The following is a 21,866-nucleotide window of genomic DNA, read 5'->3' on the forward strand; positions in this document are numbered from 1 at the left end:
AAAATAAGAATATGTTAACTTTGAGATAAATAATAGGATGAGATAGAAAGCTTTATTATTATACTTAGATATGCATATGTAAATTATAAAAAATATACTTATGTATCTAAAAAGTCACAAGATAGATCTTGTAGCATTCGTTCCTACTATGTATATGTCACAGCACCACATCATGCTCTAAGAACAAAAAGCATAGAAAAGCACAGAAGGGATATGTAAGTTCCTCTTGGATGATGTAATTAGCCGTTATGGCTGTGTTGAAAAAATAACATCTGATAGGGGTGAATTGGAAGCTGGCAAAGCAAGGGAGTTTTTCTCTAGATTGGGCATTAAACTCTCTCTCACTACTACATACAATCCTGAAGGGAATGGTAAATCAGAACATGGGCATCCTTAAATCATTAAAGCTTTGGCTAAGGCATGCAAAGATAAAATGGGAGAGTGTCTTAGGTTATTGCCTTATGCTTTATGGGCTGATCGTACAACTCATAGCTCAGTTTACTGGTTATATGCCTTTTGAGTTGATGTATAGTCAAAAACCTATAATGTCAATTGAGGATGTAGTTCCCACATGGAATGTATTGGCTTGGGAAGATGGAATGAGTAGGGAAGACCTTCTTCCTTTGCACATACAACAATTAGAAAGAAGGTCTCAAGATATTGAGATTGCAGTAGCACGATTAAGAGATGCAAGGTTGAAGAATAAGGACAGATTTTATAAAAGGCACAAGCTCAGACCTAGAGCTATTGAGGAAGGTGATTGGGTGTTGGTGTATGAAAGTAGTCTTGATAACCAACATTCAACAATAATAAAGCTTTCAAAGAGGTGGTTTGGTCCTTATGTGGTTAAGCATGTACATGGGAATGCAACTTATACCTTGCATGAGTTGGATGGTACAGAAATGAAGATTCCCATGGCAGGGAAAGGAATTAAATTGTTCAAAAGAAGAGGCAATATAGATCCCTTTGTTTCACAAGGAAGTAAAAAACAAGGCACTGATGAACATGTTATGGATGAAGATGAAAAAAGAGATGATGATGCACTGGACTTCGCTGCAAGTGATGATGAAATCGATATGTATGTTGACTTAAATGAGGAATGAACCTGCGAAAGGTATGTGTGGCACATGTCGGAGGATGTGCAGATTTAGAGGGGATGGATGTCATGTCATGGCACGTGCATAATGTGAAGCTAAAATATCTACCTCACTCTCAATGCTTTTGCTGTGTGCGACCAAATGCTATGATGTACAAAGTGTGATATATGAGAAAATAGATGCCACGGTTGCAGTCGTGTACATACGTTGACGGGCAGGCGAGGCCCTAGACGTGGAACTGTGGCATGCCTTTTCACATAAATACATGCCTATTTTGATTTAGAAATGTACAAATGTCAAGTGTATTGAAGTGGCACGCTCATTTTGCCTAGAACGTTCAATGCAGGTGATCTCGGCCAAAAATAACAGGTTTCATGCGAGCATAAGAGATGCATCCAGAGTGCTTTCCAAGTGGATAAATGAGTTTCAAGATGAAATTTAAGCCCAATGGGATTTCTCCCCAATTTCAGGGATTTTTCCCAACTCGTTTGGGCTTTTCCCGGGCAAAAAAGGGCATTTTTGGGCTCAAAATGACAAAAAATGGTCAAAAATGACCCAAAATTGGTTTAAAATGGCTCAAAATGCCACATCAGTCATGGTGCCATGACTATGAGGAGGGAGGGAACATTTTAGAAGTGGAAGATCAGCACTATAATCTCCTCTGTGAAGGGATACAAAGCCTACACATAAGGATATGCTAGTGCAGTCCCGTGTTGTTCCAACCCTGTATTCGAAGCTGTGAGACCACCAATTAGGGTTTTCCCTCTTCAAATAACTACTTGGGAATGTATAATGAAGTTTTTAAGCTTCCATGAAATGGCTACGATAGAAAATTGAGGCATTTGTATAGGGTTTTTATCAGGGCAAAAGAGCACTGCAACTGTGTAATTGGAGGCGAGGCTACACCAAATCATCACACACACAAGAGTTTTGAGTTGATCTTGGTTCTTTTTCAAAGATAAGCTTTCATGGCTGGAGTTTTGTTCTTTTTGAGTGTGTTTTTATCCTCAAATATTCTAATACTTGCTTGATTTTCAATGTGAACTCTCACAGTCAGAGTCCCGACGCTTTCCTAGCCGCACTTCGCACTTCTTGATAGCCAGAGAGTGTGTGTGTGTGTGCAACAATGGAGAAGAGATAAGAAGAGACGAGACACAGGTTTGGGTTGACTCCAAACAAAATAGTGTTAGGGTTATGAATCCTTTTTCTTTTAAGCAAAATGAATGGTCAGTGTTAGTTCCCGGTTAGGGCGAGGCACATCGGGCTTTACCACCCCAACAACCTCCCCCTTAAAGGACAATGTGCCTTTAAGCTAGGGTGACAATGTATATATACATACAATACAAGTAGACAATGACCATGATTATCTACCCAATGCGCCCATGAGTTCCCAACAATGTGTAAACCACTCTAAAGGTAATCCCTTTGTTACAATATTAGCAGGATTCTCGGTGGTGTGAATCTTGGCAAGCTGCAATTGCTTTTCCTCAAGCACCTCACAAATGAAGTGATACTTCACATACACATGCTTTGTCATTGCATGAAACACTCACCGGATTCTTTTCCAGTTGTATAGCACTTTTGCTATCACGATGTATCATAGGAATTTCAACATTGATTCCCAAGTCTGCCACCAGCCGACCAGGCCATATATAGCTTCCTTGCAAGCTTTTGAAGCTGCAACATATTCAGCCTCTGTAGTAGACAAGGTAGCACAATCTTGCAAATGAGATTGCCATGAAACTGCACCTCCAGTGAATTCAAAAACATAGACTGAAGTGGACCTTCTCTTGTCTCCTGCATAATCTGTATCCGTGTAACCCATTACCCATGCTTTCTTTCTTCCAAAGAAAATGCACATGTCTTTTGTACCATTCAAATATCACATAACCCCTTCCACTGCCTCCCAATGTTTCTTGCCTAGATTTGACATATATCTGCTAAAAAATCCCACTGTAAAAGCAATATCAGGATGTGTAGCAATCATAGCATAAATCAAAATCCCAACTACAGATGAATAAGGCACTTGTTCCATTTCAGCCTTTTCCTCTTCAGACTTAGGGCATTTTAGAAAGTTTCACATATGGAGGAAATGGAGTACTTAATGCCTTTCCCTTCTCCATATTGAAATTCTTGATCACTTTAGCAATGTACTCAGATTGAGAAAAATAGACCAATTTCTTGCATTTGTTTGCTTAATGCGCATGCCAAGGATATGGCTTGCTTCACCCATGTCTTTCATTTCAAAGTTTGCATGTAACTCTGACTTCAAGGCTAAAATCTCATCCCTACATTTCCCAACAATTAACATATCATCCACATAAAGGACCAAGATCAGCAAACTACCATCTTTAGCTCGCTTAGTGTAGAGGCAATGACCCATATCGCTACGTTTGTAGCCTTGAGAGAGCATGAACGAGTAGAGTTTATGATACCACTCCCTTGATGACTGTTTTAGACCATAAAGAGTTTTTTCTAACTAACACACCAAATCTTCATTGCCTTCTCAACAAAATCTTCTGGCTTCTGCATATAAACTTCTTCTTCGAGATCACCATGCAAGAACGTCGTCTTGATATCCATCTGGTCAAGTTCCATGTCTTCTGTAGCAACCAACACAAATACACAACGGAGAGTAGTCATCTTGACAACAGAAAAGATTTCATCAAAGTAATTACCCTGCTGTTGCTTAAATCCTTTAGCAACAATTCATGCATTGTACTTGGGTTTATTATCATGAGGTGTAATGTTTTGCTTATACACCCATTTGCATGGTAATGCCTTTTTACCTTTAGGCAACCAAACCAACTTCCAAGTTTGATTCTTATGCAACGAGTCCATTTTTTATTTTATATCTTTCTCCCACTTTGCCTTGTCATCCATTGACATGGCTTCCTTATAGTAGGAAGGCCCTCTGCAATCTGTCAACATAATGTAGTCCAATGAGGGAGTAAATCTATCAGGAGGACTTGAAACTCTTTTAAACCTTCTAATAATTGCTTGAGTCGGTTGTCCCTCGGCAACATCTTGTACTACATGAGGATTTTGTACTTGTTGTTTGACATTAGGCACTTCAGCCCTATTGTGGATACTTCCATCTTCTTGGAAGATAACTCTCCTGACCTCCACCATATGCACAGGTTTCTTATGCATATTTTCTTCATTGAAGTATACGTCATTGCTGCGAACTATCTTTTGAGCTTCAGGATCCCATAACCAAAATCCCATCTCGCCAGGATTGCCATAGCCAAGAAATATGCATTTCTTTGACTTAGGAGCCAACTTGCTTCGAAAATCCTTTGGAACATGGCAATTTTCTTCATAGGAAAATACTCTAAGATGCTTGTAAGAAGGTGGCTTTTGAGACCAAAGCTCTTCAGGTACCTTCTCATCTAAAGCCTTGTTAGGAGATCTAATAATAAGATGGACAACAATTGCTAACGCTTCCACCCAAAATCCATTAGGCAACTCTGCATTAGACAACATGCTACGTAACTTCTCTTGTATGGTACGGTTCATCCTCTCAGCAACACCATTTTATGGAGGGTTATATGGAGCAGTCAACTCTCTTTTGATACATTTGAAATCACAAAATTCTAAAAGGCTTTAGTGACATACTCACCACCATTGTCTGACCTAAAGCACTTGACTTTCTTGCCATACTAATTCTCCACTAATGCCACAAAATTTTGAAAGAACTTCATCCTTCTTCTTGAGAGGATATACCCACACTTTCCTCAAAAATTCATCAATGAATGTAACAAAGTACAATGAACCTCCCATGGATTCGTTAGGCATAGGTCCACACACATCACTATGCATCAACTCTAGTGACTAAATTTTTTGAGTGCTTCCCCTTTTGTGTGGTAATTGTGTTTGTTTACCATAAAGACAATGCTCACAAATTGAAAAGTCTGAGAAATTGAAGCCAGGAACATAACCAAAACAAGACAAGATTTTCATTCCCTTTTGAGACATATGTCCTAACCAGTGATGCCACAAAGAAACACTTGGCTGCTCGGTTACACAAATTACATGGTTTTTAACATTGGATACATGTAGCATATACAAAGTCCCAGAATTTGAACCATGTGCTACCACTAAAGAACCTTTGGTAATCTTCCACAAACTATCACCAAATGTACAGTAATATCCTGCAGTAGTGTTGAGTTTTAAAGGTGAACTCTAGTGGATTGGGGCGCTCTGTATACCCTGGGCTATAGTGAGGCATTGTGTTGTGTGCTGGGTGTGTTCCCCTTTCCCCCTCTCCAACGCCAACGGTAACTGAATCAGAAGAAAAGACTTTGGTGCGTATGCATGCATATTATGAAGATCCCAATGGATATACGGCAAACCCTGTCTATTATCCACCGGAAGAACCCTTGACGCCAGAACCATGGAGCATGATAGGAAATCAAGGACCACCAACTGCTACACAAGCAGCAGAAGAAGGAAGATATAGCCTAGATGAACGAACACTGATGTTCATAGCCAATGGAGGCATGGGTGGACATAGGCATGCTTACCAACAAAGAGGGGCTCAAGGAGCACCTCAACAACCCAAGGGACCGTGTTACAAGTGTGGTGGAGACCATTGGCTGAGAGACTGCCCTCATGATGAAATCATTAGAGTCAATGCGTATTGCCCAGAATGTGGAACTACTCATTTGATTCCCGATTGCCCTAAAAACCCGAGCAAAGGAGCAAAAACCACCTTGAACATGTTAGAAACAGTACCTTCCAGTGGAGGATCGGAAAATGAAACAATCATACCTATTCAGGCGGTAACACGAGCCCAAGCCCAAAGAAGAACGAACGAACTTATAGTTGAAGAACCAAAAACCGATGCCCAAAGTTCAGAAACGAAAAATCAGAGAAGCACTTGGAAAGCTAGAAAGGCGCGTAGGAAGGCCAGGAAGGAACGAGAGCAAACAACCCTATCCAAGGAGTTGAAACATACAAAGAACAGATTGGAGCGGTTAGAGGATCTAGCTAGCTTAAGCTCACACACCACAGCAGTCATAGCACCCAAGGAAATAGCAGAACCCAAAAGTGCAGGATCAGGAGGATCTGTACTGGCAGACAAGGTAAATGAGCAGTTGGATGCGCTTCTAAAAGCTTATGAAGCTCGACTTAAAAAGAACCAAACCCAGGAGCAAAGGTGGATGACTTATCCATATGCAAAAATATAAAAATAGAGGTTGGATATGTGTAAAAAGATGATCGAGACGGCTCAATCATTGATGGAAGACCCGCTGGGTAAACCTTCAAATTGGCATGAGGCACCAGCTCCAACCCCTATCCAACCAACATTAGAGAAACATGAGGAAACAAAGGAAAGATTCACTAATGACTATGAGTCCAGAGGAAAGCCTATCATAGTGCCAAATACCACCGATGGGGCAAGTGACGGGTTCTAGCCTAAAATATTGACAGAAATGGGTAAGGACTGTAACGGTCTAGACGATCTGTGGAAGCAAATCCGTGAGGCCAACGAGGCTAATAGGATGAGTAACCACATGAATAGCACGAGAAAGAAAAGAATGTGATCTTACCTCCTATTGAAAAATTTGAGGCAAGGTCTCAAATGAACTTTGAGATACATTCACAAAGGGGAGACCAAGGATCTATTAGTTCGGGGCACAGCCAACCAGACTCATTGAGAACCTTTCCCTTTTACCTGGGAGAGTACGAAGCTAAGTCGGAAGTGAGAGCAATCCCATCTCAAAGACTTTCTTCTAACAAGATAATGGATTCGCAGGGATTGATTGAGTTGTTATCCACTCCTGTGGCCTGCACAATCACGTTAGCAGAACTCCTAAGGTTAAGGCCAAATATGTGGACCACAGTAGGAAAATACCTAGAAAAATTTGGAGTAAAAGACCCCACCTTGAAGCTACAAGAAGGGATCAGAGAGTTGGACAGACCTCAACTAAACACTAGGCCGGTACCACTGAATAAGGTTGGAGAATATTGCGAGGGAGAAGACGGAAACACTACGCTACCGGTAGAATTCCAAGGAGTGGTTTCCAAGGCTATTCTTGACAGTGGAGCGAGAATTGCTATCGCCACCAAAGAAATCTGGAAAAAATGGGGAAAACCAGCTTTGAGGGCTACCAGAATGAAACTGCAATTGGCAGATGGGTTCATGGAGAAGCCTCTAGGACTCTTAGAAAACGTGATTGTGACTTCGTGCGGAATCGAGTATGAGCATACATTTGCAAGAGTCGATTTTGACAAAAAGAACAATTATGAGATCATCTTGGGACGACCATTCATGCAACTATTGAAGATGGTCCAAGATTGGGGTTATAACCACATATACCTTAGACATGGCGAGACAACAACTAAAATACACCTGAAAGACCATAGTTACAAAGATGTGAACCAAACACCTGTGGAAGCGTTTGATTCGGCTACAGTAGCAGGATCAGAACTACCAGCATGGTTAGGGCAAACAAAAGATCTATGGATGTGCGGAGCTTCACATTGTGGAAGCTTAAGAAGAGAAGATTGCGTCTTAGAAAGAGCAATTGAGGACAAGGAGTATATTCCGGAACCTTTCCCTGAAGATGCCTTGGAACCTCTAGAATGGGAACACATACTAGCAACATTGGATGTCTGTACCATTACCGACAGTCCGACAACGAAATTTTGTGATAAGGATGGCTATGATGTGTTACCCTATTACATGGTAAGCGTTATACCAGAAAAAGAGACGGTAGAACCACCAGAACAAGAAGAGTTTTACAACTGCATTGAACATTTGGAAGTAAATGATGATGCAGATAACGAGTGTTCAGACACCTCAAGTGAGCGTGGAAATGAAACCGAGAATATCAAGTTTTATGATTTTGCTAATCAACACCCTAAACGCCAAGAACGCTATAGGAGGAAACGAGCAGGAAACAAAGCGAGAGAGAACCTGATGCCCAGGATAAAAGGTAAAACTCACTATTTGATGCTTGTAAAAGCAGAGGATTGTGTAAAAGATCATATATTAGGAAAATTCTCAAAAAATCGAATAGAACGAACGCGAGAGGAAATAAAACAGGTACAAAAAGCTAAAACCGAAACCAAATCACAAAAATCTCAAAAATCAAAAAAAGAAACAACAGAAGACCAAGAATGGACCAAACTGGAGCGTAAACAGAAATACCAAGAATTGAAAGGGTCTTTGAGAGAGATATGGACCACTGAAGAAGATAGTGATGGTAAAGGGGAGTCAGAAAAGGGAAACATGAACGTACCATCACATTATTGGAAATTTACTATCCAGGACAGAAAAATCATCATGACACCTCCAATCAAGGAAAGAACCAACCAAGAATCTTACAATGGGCCTGAAAATGCAAAAAAGATAGACCTCGCAGAACCATGTGAAAAACCTCAGCCGGTCTATATAGCTAATGATTTAGAGCCTGAGGAGGAAGCACAGCTAACACAACTTCTCAAGAAGTATAAAGATGTGTTCGCTTGGTCCTATAAAGACCTCAAAGGAGTTGATCCATTGATATGCCAACATACAATTCCTTTGAAATCGGATGCAAAACCTAGCAAACAACATCCTTATACATATAATGACACATTTTCTAAACGAATCAAAGAAGAGATTGATAAACTGATGGAAGCGGAATTCATCTATGAGATTGAACATACATATTGGGTGTCACCCATTGTCGAGTGTGTGTAAACCTCAAGAAGGTGAATGCAGCAACCATAAGGGATAATTATCCCTTGCCAATCACAGAACATGTCCTTGAGCGAGTGGCCGGGAAATGGGCTTATTCCTTTCTGGATAGATTTTCAGGATACAACCAACTAGCAATAGCAAGGGAGGATCAACACAAAACAGCGTTTGCCATAGAATGGGATATTTATGCGTATCGAGTTATGCCATTTGGCTTAACTAATGCACCAGCCACTTTCCAAAGGTTAATGACTCACGCATTCAAGGAATACCTAAGAATATTCTTAGAAATTTATATGGATGACATGTGTGTACACTCTCTTCGGCGAGAGGAACATATTGACCATTTGCAAAAGGTCTTTGAAAAGTGCAGGACAAATCGAATCTGTCTTAACCCGGAAAAGTGTGTATTTATGGTTAAGCAAGGACAAATCTTAGGACACATTGTCTCAAGAAATGTCATAACCACAGACCTAGACAAAGTCAAAGTCATTGTAGACCTACCCAGGCCTACTAATGCGAAACAAGTGCAATCCTTCATGGGACACTGCGGATATTATCAAAGATTCATATACATGTATGCGGTTATCACACAACCTCTGTATCATTTGCTAGTCAATTTCGAGTGGACCGAGGAGTGTGAAACTTCATTCCAAAAGCTGAAAGAAAACCTTATATCAGCACCAGTACTAAAGGCACCAAATTCGGAAAAGATATTCCATGTGCACATTGATGCTTCAGCATATGCCATTGGAAGTATTCTAGCTCAACCTAGAGACGGAACAATGGATTTTTCGGTTTTTTATGCGAGTCGACAGTTAAACAGTGCAGAAAAGAACTATACAACCACCGAGCGGGAAGGGTTAGGAATGATTTATGCTGTAAAGAAATTTCGGCATTATTTGCTTGCAAACAAATTTGTTCTTCACATATCATCAAGCTCTTTTGTACCTGGTAATTAAACCTTGCAATACAGGGAGAATCGTACGCTGGTTTATTATATTGCTAGAATTTGACTTCACAGTGGTGGTCAAAAAGGGTAAAACCCATCTACGAGCGGATCATCTTTCAAGGATACACAACGGGGAAGCTCTTGAAGGAGTAGATGATGACATACCAGATGCTTATCTTTTCAACATTGAAATGGTACCCAAATGATCTCAGGAAATTGTTAGCATTCTCTCCTTCGGAAGTGGGTTTGATAATACGGAATGCAGATCCAAACAACAAACAATTCGACAAACAAAAAACTTCCAGTTGGTAGCAGGACGGCTGTATCATCTTGGATCTGACCTAATCCTACGATTATGTATAAGTCCGAAAGAATTCGAGTGCTACCTTAAAGAGGCACATGTCCAGGGTTGTGCATTTCATTGTTCAACAATGAAGACGCACCAGAGACTGAAACAGTTAGGGGTTTATTGGCCAACTATGTATGCGGACACACATTCTTATGTTACCAATTGTACTATATGTAGTACCAAACGACCAGTGGATCATGCAACTTTGTTTCAGGTAAACATAGCACCTGCATGGAGTCAATATATCATTGACTTCTTAACCACCAGGACGTTCCCTGAGAACATCACAAGAGCATGGGAGAAATCTATAGAGCTAGAAGCTCGCGACTTTCAGTTAATTGGGAACCAACTCTATAAGCGGAGAAAGGACAATCAACTTAGAATCTGTGCAAGTGAAAGCGAATACCTGCTGATTCTAGAACATGCACATAATGGAATAAGTGGAGGCCATTTTTGGGGCGATAAGACGGCAAAAATTGTCTTAACCGTAGGAATTTGGTGGCCTACATTGCACATGGATGCTGAAGAGTTTGTAAAGCGTTGTGACGCATGTCAACTGCCAATAAAAAAAGATGAGATGCCATTACGGCCAATGATGGGAGCAATAGCATTTACAAAATGGGGCATTGACTTTGTGGGACCTATATCACCCCCTGCATATCGCACCCATACCCAATATATCATTGTGGCTACGGACTATCTCACAAAATGGATCGAAGCCAAAGCAACACAAAAAGCTGATGCACACACCACGGCACAATTTTTGTATGAGAATGTTTTTGTACGTTACAGGTTACCAATTGAAATTGTCAGTGACCGTGGGACACATTTTCTCAATGAATTCATTGAATATCTGCTAGAAGAATTCATGGCCATACATAGGAAATCAGCACCATACCATCCACAGGCCAATGGGCAAGCTGAAGCCACTAATAAAACACTATGCACGGTTCTCACTAAAATAGTGTCAGAATCAAGAGCAGATTGGGACCAGCAGCTCCACTCAACACTATGGGCATACAGGGTAGCTTACAAAACATCAATAGTAACAACACCATACAACATGGTGTTTGGCCTAAATGCTATACTACCCATAGAGTTTTTAATTCCAACTCTACAAGTAGCACAAAGCTTAGAATGGACAGGGCACGAGCTCTCTTCCAGAATTGATGATCTTGAAAAGCTAGATGAACTACGCTTACGAGCTGTCGCTTCAATCTATGCTAAAAAGAGAAGACAAAAAGAATTTTTTGATAAACATGTGCATACCAAAGAGTTCAAAACAGGTGATTACGTACTTGTTTATACCTTGAAGCAATATGCCAAGAAACTTAAAAAGCGAGGGATGGGACCATTTGTGATTAGTGATCTATCACAAAGTGGAGCTGTCAAGCTTGTTACATTAGCAGGTGAAGAAATGCCAAACTGGATTAATGGATGTCGACTGAGGAGGTATCATCTACCACTCACACAGGAGATGCTCCAACAAATTCATCAAGGAAAACAAATAATGAAGGAAAAACAGAGAGTGCGGGAGGAAGCTCAAGCCGAAGCATAAGAACGCATTGCAAAAAGACAGCTTCTGAGACAACAACAACAAAGTGGGCCACCATTGAGAATCAATACCATTCGACTGACGCAGTTGGAGGAGGAAACAGTGGAGCCAATAATTATGGTAAAAATGGGCAACAATCAAGTTGAATCAACAGCATTGCTTGATTCGGTTGCTCAAGCAAATTAAATCTCTTACGGATTATACCAACAGCTCAAAGTCATAGGTCAACTTCATCCTACTCCCCAAGTGCTGGAAAGTAGCACATCACACCCATTGAAAACATTGGGATGGACTATATTGCATGTACAGATACATCAATATTTTTACCCACACAAATTCTATGTGGTGACAGATGAAAGCACACAACACCCAATGATGCTAGGGCAACCTTGGCAAAAAGAGTACAATGTGCAGATAGATTGGAAAGCAAAGGCAGTCCAAATTCAGCACAAACATGAACAACAGGTGATAACTTTTGCTCAGCAATACCATCATGATCAACTGCAAGCCATGCAATCACTGGAAACAAAGCCAAAAGCACAAATGCCATCAAAGAACAACAAGAAACTCAAGACCAAAAATCAGGTAAAAGCCAACCATACTACTTACAGACAGATGAAGTCACCGGCCACAATGCAAAGATCTAGGCTACCAAAACAAGGTAAACAAGTATGGATGCGGAAAGATAGAAATGACATGGCAGACACACAACATGGCAACAAAAAGATTCAACCAAAGCAGAACGTTCAACCACAACCCAGGGTCATAAAACAGATATGGATCCCAAAGAAAATGCTTTGCCATAACCCAAATGTCATTCACATTTGGATACCAAATCAAAAGCAAAAGGAACTGCCTTCCGTATAAGCAACAATGGAAAGCAGACAGCTGCATTTCAAAAAGGAAAACCGACATATGTGGATGCAGATGAAAGACAAACCAGTGGCAAACAAGAAAGAGCCAAACCATCTACAAAAATCGGCAGCAACAAAATACCGATGGCAAGCAAAGGCAATACGACCCATTCCCATTAAGGCCCAGCCAATTCTATCCTTAGAAACAGCTACGACTCCATCAACAGTGTCCGCAAAGCAATTGCCTTTTGCAAAAAAGACGATTAAACAAAGAGCAGTAGAGTTACAGCTGTTGCTTGCAAAGAAAGCAGAAAACCTCGACGGCGAATGCCAATAAGCAACTTGCTTATTTCCTTCTCTTGCACAGCATTAATTTTTCCATGCATTGACCGAGTATGCATAAAGTAGGGCCACATTAATCGGCCAGGCATTAGCACAACTTTTTCAACCTATGCACGACACATACTCCGAGGCGAAACCTTGTCGTCCGGGAGGACTCCGGCTTGGAGGGGGGGAGGCATTCTAGAGACACTCTCAAATGCGGAACCAATGACAGAAACAGCAAAAAAGGGCATGATTTTCGACTATTTCAAGGGTTGTTGTTTGATTGTGAAATTTTCTGGAGTAACCCATGTACATATGCCCTTATATAGCATGAAGCTACAGGTATATGGGGCCAAACGCCAAATCAAGCCCCTACGTGTGTGTATATAAGTAGAAGTAGCCATTTTTCAGGCAAAATATTGGTAAAACGGAGAAATCCGGCCATAAAAATTGCATGTGAGTGTATATAATGTGTTGCGGTGATGTTTGTGATTTATTATGATTTTTGGGGATTTTTTGGCTTTGATTTGCTATTTTTCTTTTAATTTTGCTAATTTTCGACAGAAAAATTTCAAAATTACAAAAAGCAGGTGAAAAACAGTCATAATAAAAAACAAAAAATATGGTGATGATCAGTGACTATAGGACAACCTATGGTACAGTGGGGGTGCAATTATGACCCGCATGACCAAAAAAAGACCCGAAGCGGCACTAAACTTCAGAAACGGCATCAGACACACAAAGCGTCAAATTGCACTTGCGGCCAAACCGCAAGTCCGTTTGCCACCAAACTTCACGAGCGGCTTTCCTAGACCATCAACAACCAAGTCCTACGGTGGTAGACCACCACAAATCATCAAAGGTATGTAAACGCAACCGCGGGTGCTTCTAGAGTGACAAATTGCCAAATGAAGCTCCGGTGAAGCCAAAGTTGACAAAAACCATATGGCAAGGATCCCCGGGATCAGGAAGCTATGGAGACCAACATCGAGAAATTTCATAGCCAAAAGCACTCCAAAAATCAGAAAACGGCTTGGAGGCTCTGAAGTCCACACAGGGAGTTATACTCTATCCATTTGACTTTTTTGTTGAAATTAAGCTCAAAAGGGACTTAGGGGGGCAAAGGGCAAGCACTGGGAGCACCAGCACTGAAAAAATCACCAAAAAATCACGCGTAGGATGTCTCAAGGGTACTTTTTGGCACAAACTCCAATATTTTTTATCATGCACATGTTCTGAATGACTTTTACAAGCCATACATCAAGTTTCATCACATTTGGATCAAGTTTGACCTCATATGCATGGAAAAACGCAAAGTTACGGCATAGAGGCAAAAATGGCCAAAGACCTACCAAATCTTGTCAAAGTCCCATGAAACTTGCACAACACATTCACCAACACATTAGCAAACAATCTGTGTGGTCAGGGAGAAAAAATGATGAAATAGACATCCTACGCGTAGGATGTCTAATTGACCTTTTTGGCATGCGAGGGATGTTTTATCAGTCCAGATCAAATCACCTCATCAGCAGAAGCCCATTTATCAAGTTTGAAGCCATTCTAATCACTTTTGAACCCCAACACCTTCAAGATAAACTTTTTGAGCCGAAAAACACCTCACGAAGCCTTACAAGCATCAAATCTTGTCCAAATTCAAATCCAAGAACATGGCCATGTTCCATAGGCCAAGGACAACCCACAGAACAAGTTTCATGTCATTTTGATGAAAAGACATCCTACGCGTAGGATGTCTCCAGCGTAAATTTAGACTTCTGTGCAAAGAATGACATCATGGGAGCCAATACCATGGTGCAATGAGCCCATATACCAATATTCAACCCATTTGGACATCAATTGCTACCTATGATGGACATTCTACCCAAATTGTGACCTAAAACCTGAATCAACCTAAAAATCCACTTTTTGATATCCAAATCCAAGCATATAGCCATGTTCCATGAGGCTTGCACTACCTGCATGTCAAATATGAACCAATTCTGATGAAAAAGACATCCTACGCGTAGGATGTTTAGATGGAAATTTTTGGCCAGATTTGCACTGTGAGCACATGCACAGCTTCACAAGTTCCTTTTAAGCTTTATTTTCAATTTTCAAGTCATTTGGATAAGTAAAACTCAGTTTCGCAGCTAATATGGAAAAAACGCCAACTTCGGACTACTGAGTGCAACAGGATCTATGGTGGCCTCGAAGTCACCGGCAAAGAGGAAAAGATTGACCATCAAAGATTATCTGGACGAAGTGGAACCCTTTGTCATTCCAGAGGGAACACTAAAGCCCACCAGGACCTGGATACAAGAAGATCTGTTAGAGTCCAACGACCTAAAGATCTACCAGGGAGACAATGAAGGCAATGTAATAGAGCTACCAATGCTGCCGAGAGAACTCAACGAGTTTATACGAAGCAAGATGGCCGGCTACTTGGAGAAAATTGATCTCCACAACTACTTCGAAGCAATACCGGCAGGAGTGGACATCAAAAGAGTCTGGGAGTTTGTAACAAGCATCAAAGAGGATGGAGTGGCCAAGGTAACAGATTTACAAGGCAGACCAGATACAGAGATAATCACTGAGCGGGTTGTAGCCCATGCACTAGACCTCTCCAATGAGGGAGACAGCATAACAAAAAGAAGGGATGAAGTCAAGATGTACAAAGAGAAAAAGGCAAATTACACCTTTGAAGACATTGCCAACCCAAAGGTGGCAATCATGAGCCAGTTATACAACCAGTACTTCCACATGTGCACGAAGAGGCCACAGAAGTACAGGATGCCGCCAGGTGCAATTGCCACAACCTTCACTTGGGCAATGACGAAAGGCACCCCAAAGATAATCAACAATGCGGCATACATACATGACAGGTTAGTAAAGATGGGCAACAAAAATCCAACCTACATAGTGCCAGGAGAATTGATCACCAAGGTGGTTTATGGGGCACTACACGCTAAAGGAAGGTGGCCTGACCCCCCATCTCAGAATGATTGGCTGAGAGTAGAAGAAGACAAGGAAGATGAGCCGCAAAGGGCACCAAGGGTGGCTACAAGCTTGAAAAGACGGCTAGAGCCAATTGAAGAGGAGCAACCCGAGCAGAAGAAAGGAAAGAAGGAGTTTGCTCAAGGGCCGGCCAAAGAGACAAGGTCACAAAAAGCGGCAAGACTAGAGAGGCTGATGGAGAGTTTTCGAGCAGAGAGAGCCCTCAAGGGTGATTTAAACGAACTCTGGAAGCCATCTCTCGAGTCTATGTCCGGATCATCCAGAAGAGTGCAAAGGGACCGCTTTGAAGATTATATCAAGAATTTCGAGATTCTTGATGCTGCAGCAGAAAACATCCCCCATGTCCCTTTCACAGAGGAGGAAGTAGAGCAGATAAGACAGAAACTGCTAGATGAACAAGAAACCCAAGAAAGAGAAAGAAAAATAAAAGCTGACAGGGACTTGAAGGGCAAACTGGCAGTTTTACTAGATAGCCCTAAACCCAGCCCACCGCCCTCACCATCTCCTACAAGCCCTCCACCAGAAGGCAAGGAGGCTGAAAACACACAAGAAGAAAGGCAAGCAGAGGAGCAAGAGCAAAGGCGGAACCTGAGCCAAAAGAAGAGGCCAAGCCTGAGTCTGAGCAAAAAGGATTAGATGAGGCCTACTATGCATTTTTGGACCTGCTAGCTGCAGGCTATACTAAGGAAGAAGCCTCCACGGTCGCATTCGACTTGGCGAGGACAGGGCATAAAGAACAGATGCAAGGCATCGGGCTAGTGGAGCTAAAAGAAATTGCTACAGACACTGTAGACCTGCACCCGCCTCCAATGGCTGGGACGTGGTGATGACAAAGCTAGCTGGATTGCGAGCACAATCCATGGCTTCAGAGAAAGAAATGACAACTCTCAAAGCCACTGAAGAACAGATCAAAAAAGAAGTAGATTCTCTGCAAACACAAAGGCAAAGGCAAAAAGAGAGAGAAGATGACCTACAGGCCAGCTTGACAAGGGCTTTGCAAAACTGCCAAGCAATAAAAGACGCAAATGAGGCAGCAGCAAAAAGAATACAAGCGGCTGAAGAAGAGTGTCAACAGCTCAGCAAGTCATTGCGAGATGCCGAAAAATAATGAGATAATCTGACGCTACAGCTAGCAGAAGAAACGAAAGAAGTAGAGGCTATGAGGAATGCCAAGGAGAGAGCAGAGATAGAACAAGAAGCAAGCCTGGATAAAGTCCTTGAGCTCAAGGACCAACTAAAAGTCAAAGATTAAACCATCCAGAGGCTGCGAGCATCACCTGCTAGAGTCAGAGCTACGAGCTCGACTCAAATCATTTCCGAGAGTCAACTATATGAAGAGCAAATGCAGGAACTTCAGAAGGAGCTGACTCTTGAGAAAAAGCAGAGGTTAATGATGGCTGAAGGTTCTATAGTAATGCAAACGAGAATGGAGGAGAGCCAAAAAGCCCTGCAAGAAGAAGTGAAAAGCATGAAGACAAAACTCGAGGAGGCGGAAAGAATAAACGCCGAACTTAATGACCTCCTCGTGAATATGGGCGGACAAGCTGAGGCGGAAAAGCAAACACTCCTCAGGCAAATTGAGGAGTTGAAAGGCCAGCAAGGAGGAGAGGCAGAAAGCTAAGGGCCAGCCGCCAATGAGGGCATCGACCTCGACAATGTGGTAGATCCTGTGGACACATCCATGCAAGAGGAAAGCATAGCAGGATCCTCTCAAGAGCCACAGGATCTAACACGAGAAGAGGAGGAAAAATTGCGCAAGGCAATAGAGGAAGAGCTCAGAGAAATAAGAAAGAAGCCTTGGAGTGGGAGCAGAGGATCTTCAAATCTATGACCATTCAGAAGATCGAAGCCAGTAATCTCAGGCGCGAGTGTCTTCAACCCTCTCTCCCATATCCATTGTTGAAATATGAGGAAGCTACAATAAACAAGCGGATCAGAGAAGAGCCAGTTGTACCTCTCTACAATGCAGACACCTCAAAGCCAGAAGGAGTTAAACTTATTGTGGATTCTCAGCCAAAGTGGAGGAAGGCTTGGCTTACAAAGTACCCACAATACCTAATCCACTTGGTAGAGGCACCTAAACATATCAGAGACAACCTCAGCTTCTGTCCTCTACCAAGGATTAGGACGTGGAAGGCACAGGAAATTTTGCAAAGAAGCCAACCCACTTGGCTGAATTACCCAAAGCTACCGGGCATGAAGGCAGGTGAGAGAATAAGTGTCCAATACATGGTGAAAACTCTAACGGGCGCCATAAAGTTGTTCACTGGCTCACCTGACCTTACATGCATTATGATGAGAAAAATCTGCAGAACCATCTTAGGAGTGTTCGAGACCTTCAAGACAGGCCAAGTGACCGACAGCATATTCTTCTTCCAGGATACATACAGATGTGCTTATGATCTGTCAGGTCAGCCTTCCAAGGAGGTGATACATGCGTTGTATCAAAGAATCATGTTTCTACCATCCTATCACCTCTAAGCTTTTGAAGAAGCATTTTATACAGGGTTCTTCACGATGAATACAGATATCTTTGGCCCAACAATGCTGAACCTACATGCCGGGTACGAATCACTGCTAAAGATGCGAGAAACGATAAGATGAAGCAGCAGATCAAGGCCATGTCAGGGACGACATGAGCAAGGAGGGAGGGAGTGTTAGAAGCTGGACACACCCCACGGCAGTAACTACTCGGAGGACTCTTATTTTTTGTAATTATTCATTCATTGAGGAAAACCTGATTTGTCACCTTGTAATTATTGGGACTTACAAAAGTTTCTAGATTGTATCCCAGTTTTGATAATTAGATTGAGTAGATGGTTGATTTTGGAACTTTAGGGTTTGAGAAATTGTAAGGTATATATACCACTTTTTGACCTTAATGAAAAAACGCTTTTTGTTATTTTAAAACAAGTTTGAAGTCTGTGAGTGAGCGTACTGTGTACGAGAGAGAGTGTGAGCTTCATCTTGACGCTACGTGTGCTCCGGTGGTCGGAATCAAGTGCGGAGAAGTGCAACGTGTTGCCCCCGACTAGAGCTACGCGTCGATACAAACATTGCGCGCGTACGGTCTGGCTTTGTGAGCTCCTTCTACGAGCTTCATCGGTTGTTTGGGTGAGCATACGTTGTCCGATTTTGCATTGTAGCATATCCATGCGTTCACATTGAGTAGAACTACACATTAGGCACTTTAGATTTCGAAAACGAAGACCTGCAGATTCGGCCATGCAAATTCGGCCAGACATCCTACGTGTTTCTGCACCGGGTGTTTTGGATCGGGATTTTGGTTCATAGACCTTAGGGAGAGTGACCTATTGGTATTAGTAGGGTCTCCTTCAAGTTCTATGGTGTTTCGAGATTGTTTGATGGGTGTTCGGCTCTAGAAAGCGTGTAGGAAGTTTCCTCTTATGCACTCTTGAAGGCTGTGACTTAGACAATTGGTAGAGACCTCTGTAGGAATCAGTTATGCTTGCTTCCACGCGCCTGCGGGTCAAGCTTCGTCCTTAGCTGACATTACATGTTAGGTGATTTCTCGTTGTGCTGACATCCGTCGCGACGTATCCGTCCAACACTTACTTGGTGGTGGAGGGGGGACAAACTCACCTATTTTAGAGTGTGTCGCTCTAACCGCAGAGGAGGAGGACATTGACGTGCCCATGCCAGACATGCAAGGGTGCTACTACAGGTGGGAAAGTCAGCTTTGGGACTACACATGGCAAATCATTTTGGAGCCATCTATAGATTTTTATACAACACATAAGAATTGTTTTATAAAATTCAAAGACCAAGTGTTCGATCATCTGTGCTACATCGAGGAAGTGTTGCGTGCTCAATTTTTGAATGCCCCTAATTAGCATTTCTTGACACAATGGTGGGAGGAAAATATCAAAATATTTTTTAAAAATAAGCAATCAACTCTTGATCCCACACAAGCGGCCAGTGTAGGGGCTGTACCACATCCAAGCTCCAAGAAAATGCCTTCACGATGACAAAGGAGCTCCACAAAGCATGCAACAAAATCCGCTGCAAAACACCTTGCAATGGCTTGCTTGATGATGATGTGGCTTGAGAGAGCTCTAGAACATGACGCATAATAAAAGAATCCGATGAGTGCATGCCAAGGTGACAAAATAGGGCAGTTCTCTCTGCTACAAAGCATGGTGGATACCTACTCGATGAACCATAAATAGCACAAAGCAAAGACACTACAACACAAGAGGCATGGTTAGAGAAAGCAATAACATAACGGATTGGAATATTAATACAAAGCAAGTGTGTCACCTCCATGGGACTGCCAAAACTCTCAAAATAACCATAGGCTCCATGATAGATTATTGCAATACGTTGATGAACAACCATCTCTGCAGCACGACAAAACCTCTCCACCCACCCAATGGCCTCTCCTATTCAAAGCATTAATTATTAAAAAAACTTACAATGATTATTATTATCTTATGGTATGATCATAAACAACACTCACCCGCCGTAGACACCATGATTAGAACCCAGCTTGAATCTGCTAGCATCAAGAATGCCAAATGAACTCCAGCACGTACATGATCCTTAGTGTAAATGTCTCAGGGAGGTAGAGTAGAGGAGCCTACTAGGGACCCACCAAAGGGGAGATCCAAGAAAATAAAATCAGCAGCCCATGGAATGACTCTCCCCCCTCAAGTATATAGTATAGCCTCTGAATGTGCCCGTGAAAGATGCTCATGTACAGGGATCCATGTGGGATTCCGGACTCCCCCTCTGAAGTAGTCTGCAACAATGGCAATGTAGTCTCCCAATATGGCCATGCACCGTGTGTCAAAAAAACTAGATATGTTATGTAGTGGAGACTCCACAAGATAAACAAATGAGATAGTCTTCCTAGCCATAACCATACCAGAAGACACTGGAGCATCACAGCAAGAATAAATAAGCCATCTATGAAGCATATTCTAGGAAAGCATTAACTAACGTTCATAAGGCATATCAGGCATTGTGACCACATCCTCCTCTACGATCATATCAATAAATGTTTCTTTTTCCTTGTGAGAGTTGCATGCATCTTAAACAAAACATTTTAACTCAAAATACTACTAACTTATGATTGTTTGGTATGTCCAAGAGTGAAACATACCCGCATTTCTCTCCTCTTGTCTATCTACAGGTGGATTTTGCATCACAGCATCCCTCGACATCGCCTCATGTAGTTCTCTTTCACGGCCAAGAACATGTCCTTTTTCCATATCTATCCACCACAGACAATTCTTAATCTCCCATGGACTCAAGGTGCGCATACTAGAGGGATACATGCATGTGTCTTGAGTAGACATCTGAGTCCAATGTCTTTCCAAAAAGGACATGGCACGTAATACATTCTTGGATACCAAAAACATAAAGAATCTATAATGAACAGCAAACAAGCTACATGAAGCTCTTCACATAGACATAACAAATTAATAAAATTGCAATTAAGAATTTGTTTATCTGAAAGGCAAACGTTGTGCTGCCATTCATAATGTAGCTACCTTCTTCAATGCCTACTTCTCCACATCCTTTGTCTTTGTTCCAAGACACACTTCAATTGGAAACAAAAAGGACCTAGCTTCAAATTTTATCTCTTCAAAATAGAATGTAAGGATAGAGTCATGTGGCAAAGGCACAACGCTGGGCACATCCATCAGATTTGACACAATCTGAAATGCTCTTTCAAATACTCGTGCCAAAAACCCTCTTTGCGAAGACACCTACAATCCCAAGAAGAGTGAGAGAAAAAATAAGACATCACAACATATTCAAAATTAATTATCCACGATAATCTTACATGCAAAATACATGATCTCCTTCTCAAGACCATATGAACCCCTTGTAATCTTGTCCGCTTCAAGCAAAGAAACCCAATGAATCTTGTCTTGAATGAGTGCTATTAAGCTCAATTTATCCAATGTAGCCCAGCTATCATTACCCCATTTCAAAGACAAAACCCTTGCCAGTCAATCCGTCTCAAGGTTGGGATCCACAATGTTAAGTAACTGCAATATAAGT

General features: G+C 41.8%; 1 protein-coding gene across 1 annotated transcript; it reads right to left on the bottom strand.

The window, feature by feature from the left end:
• Positions 1 to 19,981: 19,981 nt before the first annotated feature.
• Positions 19,982 to 21,019, bottom strand: LOC147442362 (uncharacterized). The gene is made up of 5 exons (XM_086529365.1): positions 20,959 to 21,019; positions 20,797 to 20,886; positions 20,314 to 20,349; positions 20,115 to 20,236; positions 19,982 to 20,038 (listed from the first exon to the last, which is right to left on the bottom strand). Exons 1-5 carry the CDS (start codon positions 21,017 to 21,019, stop codon positions 19,982 to 19,984), a joined length of 366 nt encoding a protein of 121 aa, XP_086385491.1.
• Positions 21,020 to 21,866: the final 847 nt, after the last annotated feature.

Source organism: Adiantum capillus-veneris, chromosome 14 (assembly GCF_014529385.1).
Source record: "Adiantum capillus-veneris isolate H3 chromosome 14, ASM1452938v2, whole genome shotgun sequence".
In the NCBI taxonomy this organism is placed as follows: Eukaryota; Viridiplantae; Streptophyta; class Polypodiopsida; order Polypodiales; family Pteridaceae; genus Adiantum; species Adiantum capillus-veneris.

What these genes read in the sequence shown, in the direction of transcription:
- LOC147442362 (XM_086529365.1), bottom strand. Translation starts at nt 21,019, where the DNA reads ATGTCGAGGGATGCTGTGATGCAAAATCCACCTGTAGATAGACAAGAG. An exon ending in GCCTGATATGCCTTATGAAC is followed by an intron (nt 20,350 to 20,796) that starts GTTAGTTAATGC and finishes TGATGCTAGCAG; the next exon opens with ATTCAAGCTGGGTTCTAATC. An exon ending in GTTTTGGCAGTCCCATGGAG is followed by an intron (nt 20,039 to 20,114) that starts GTGACACACTTG and finishes CTTGTGTTGTAG; the next exon opens with TGTCTTTGCTTTGTGCTATT.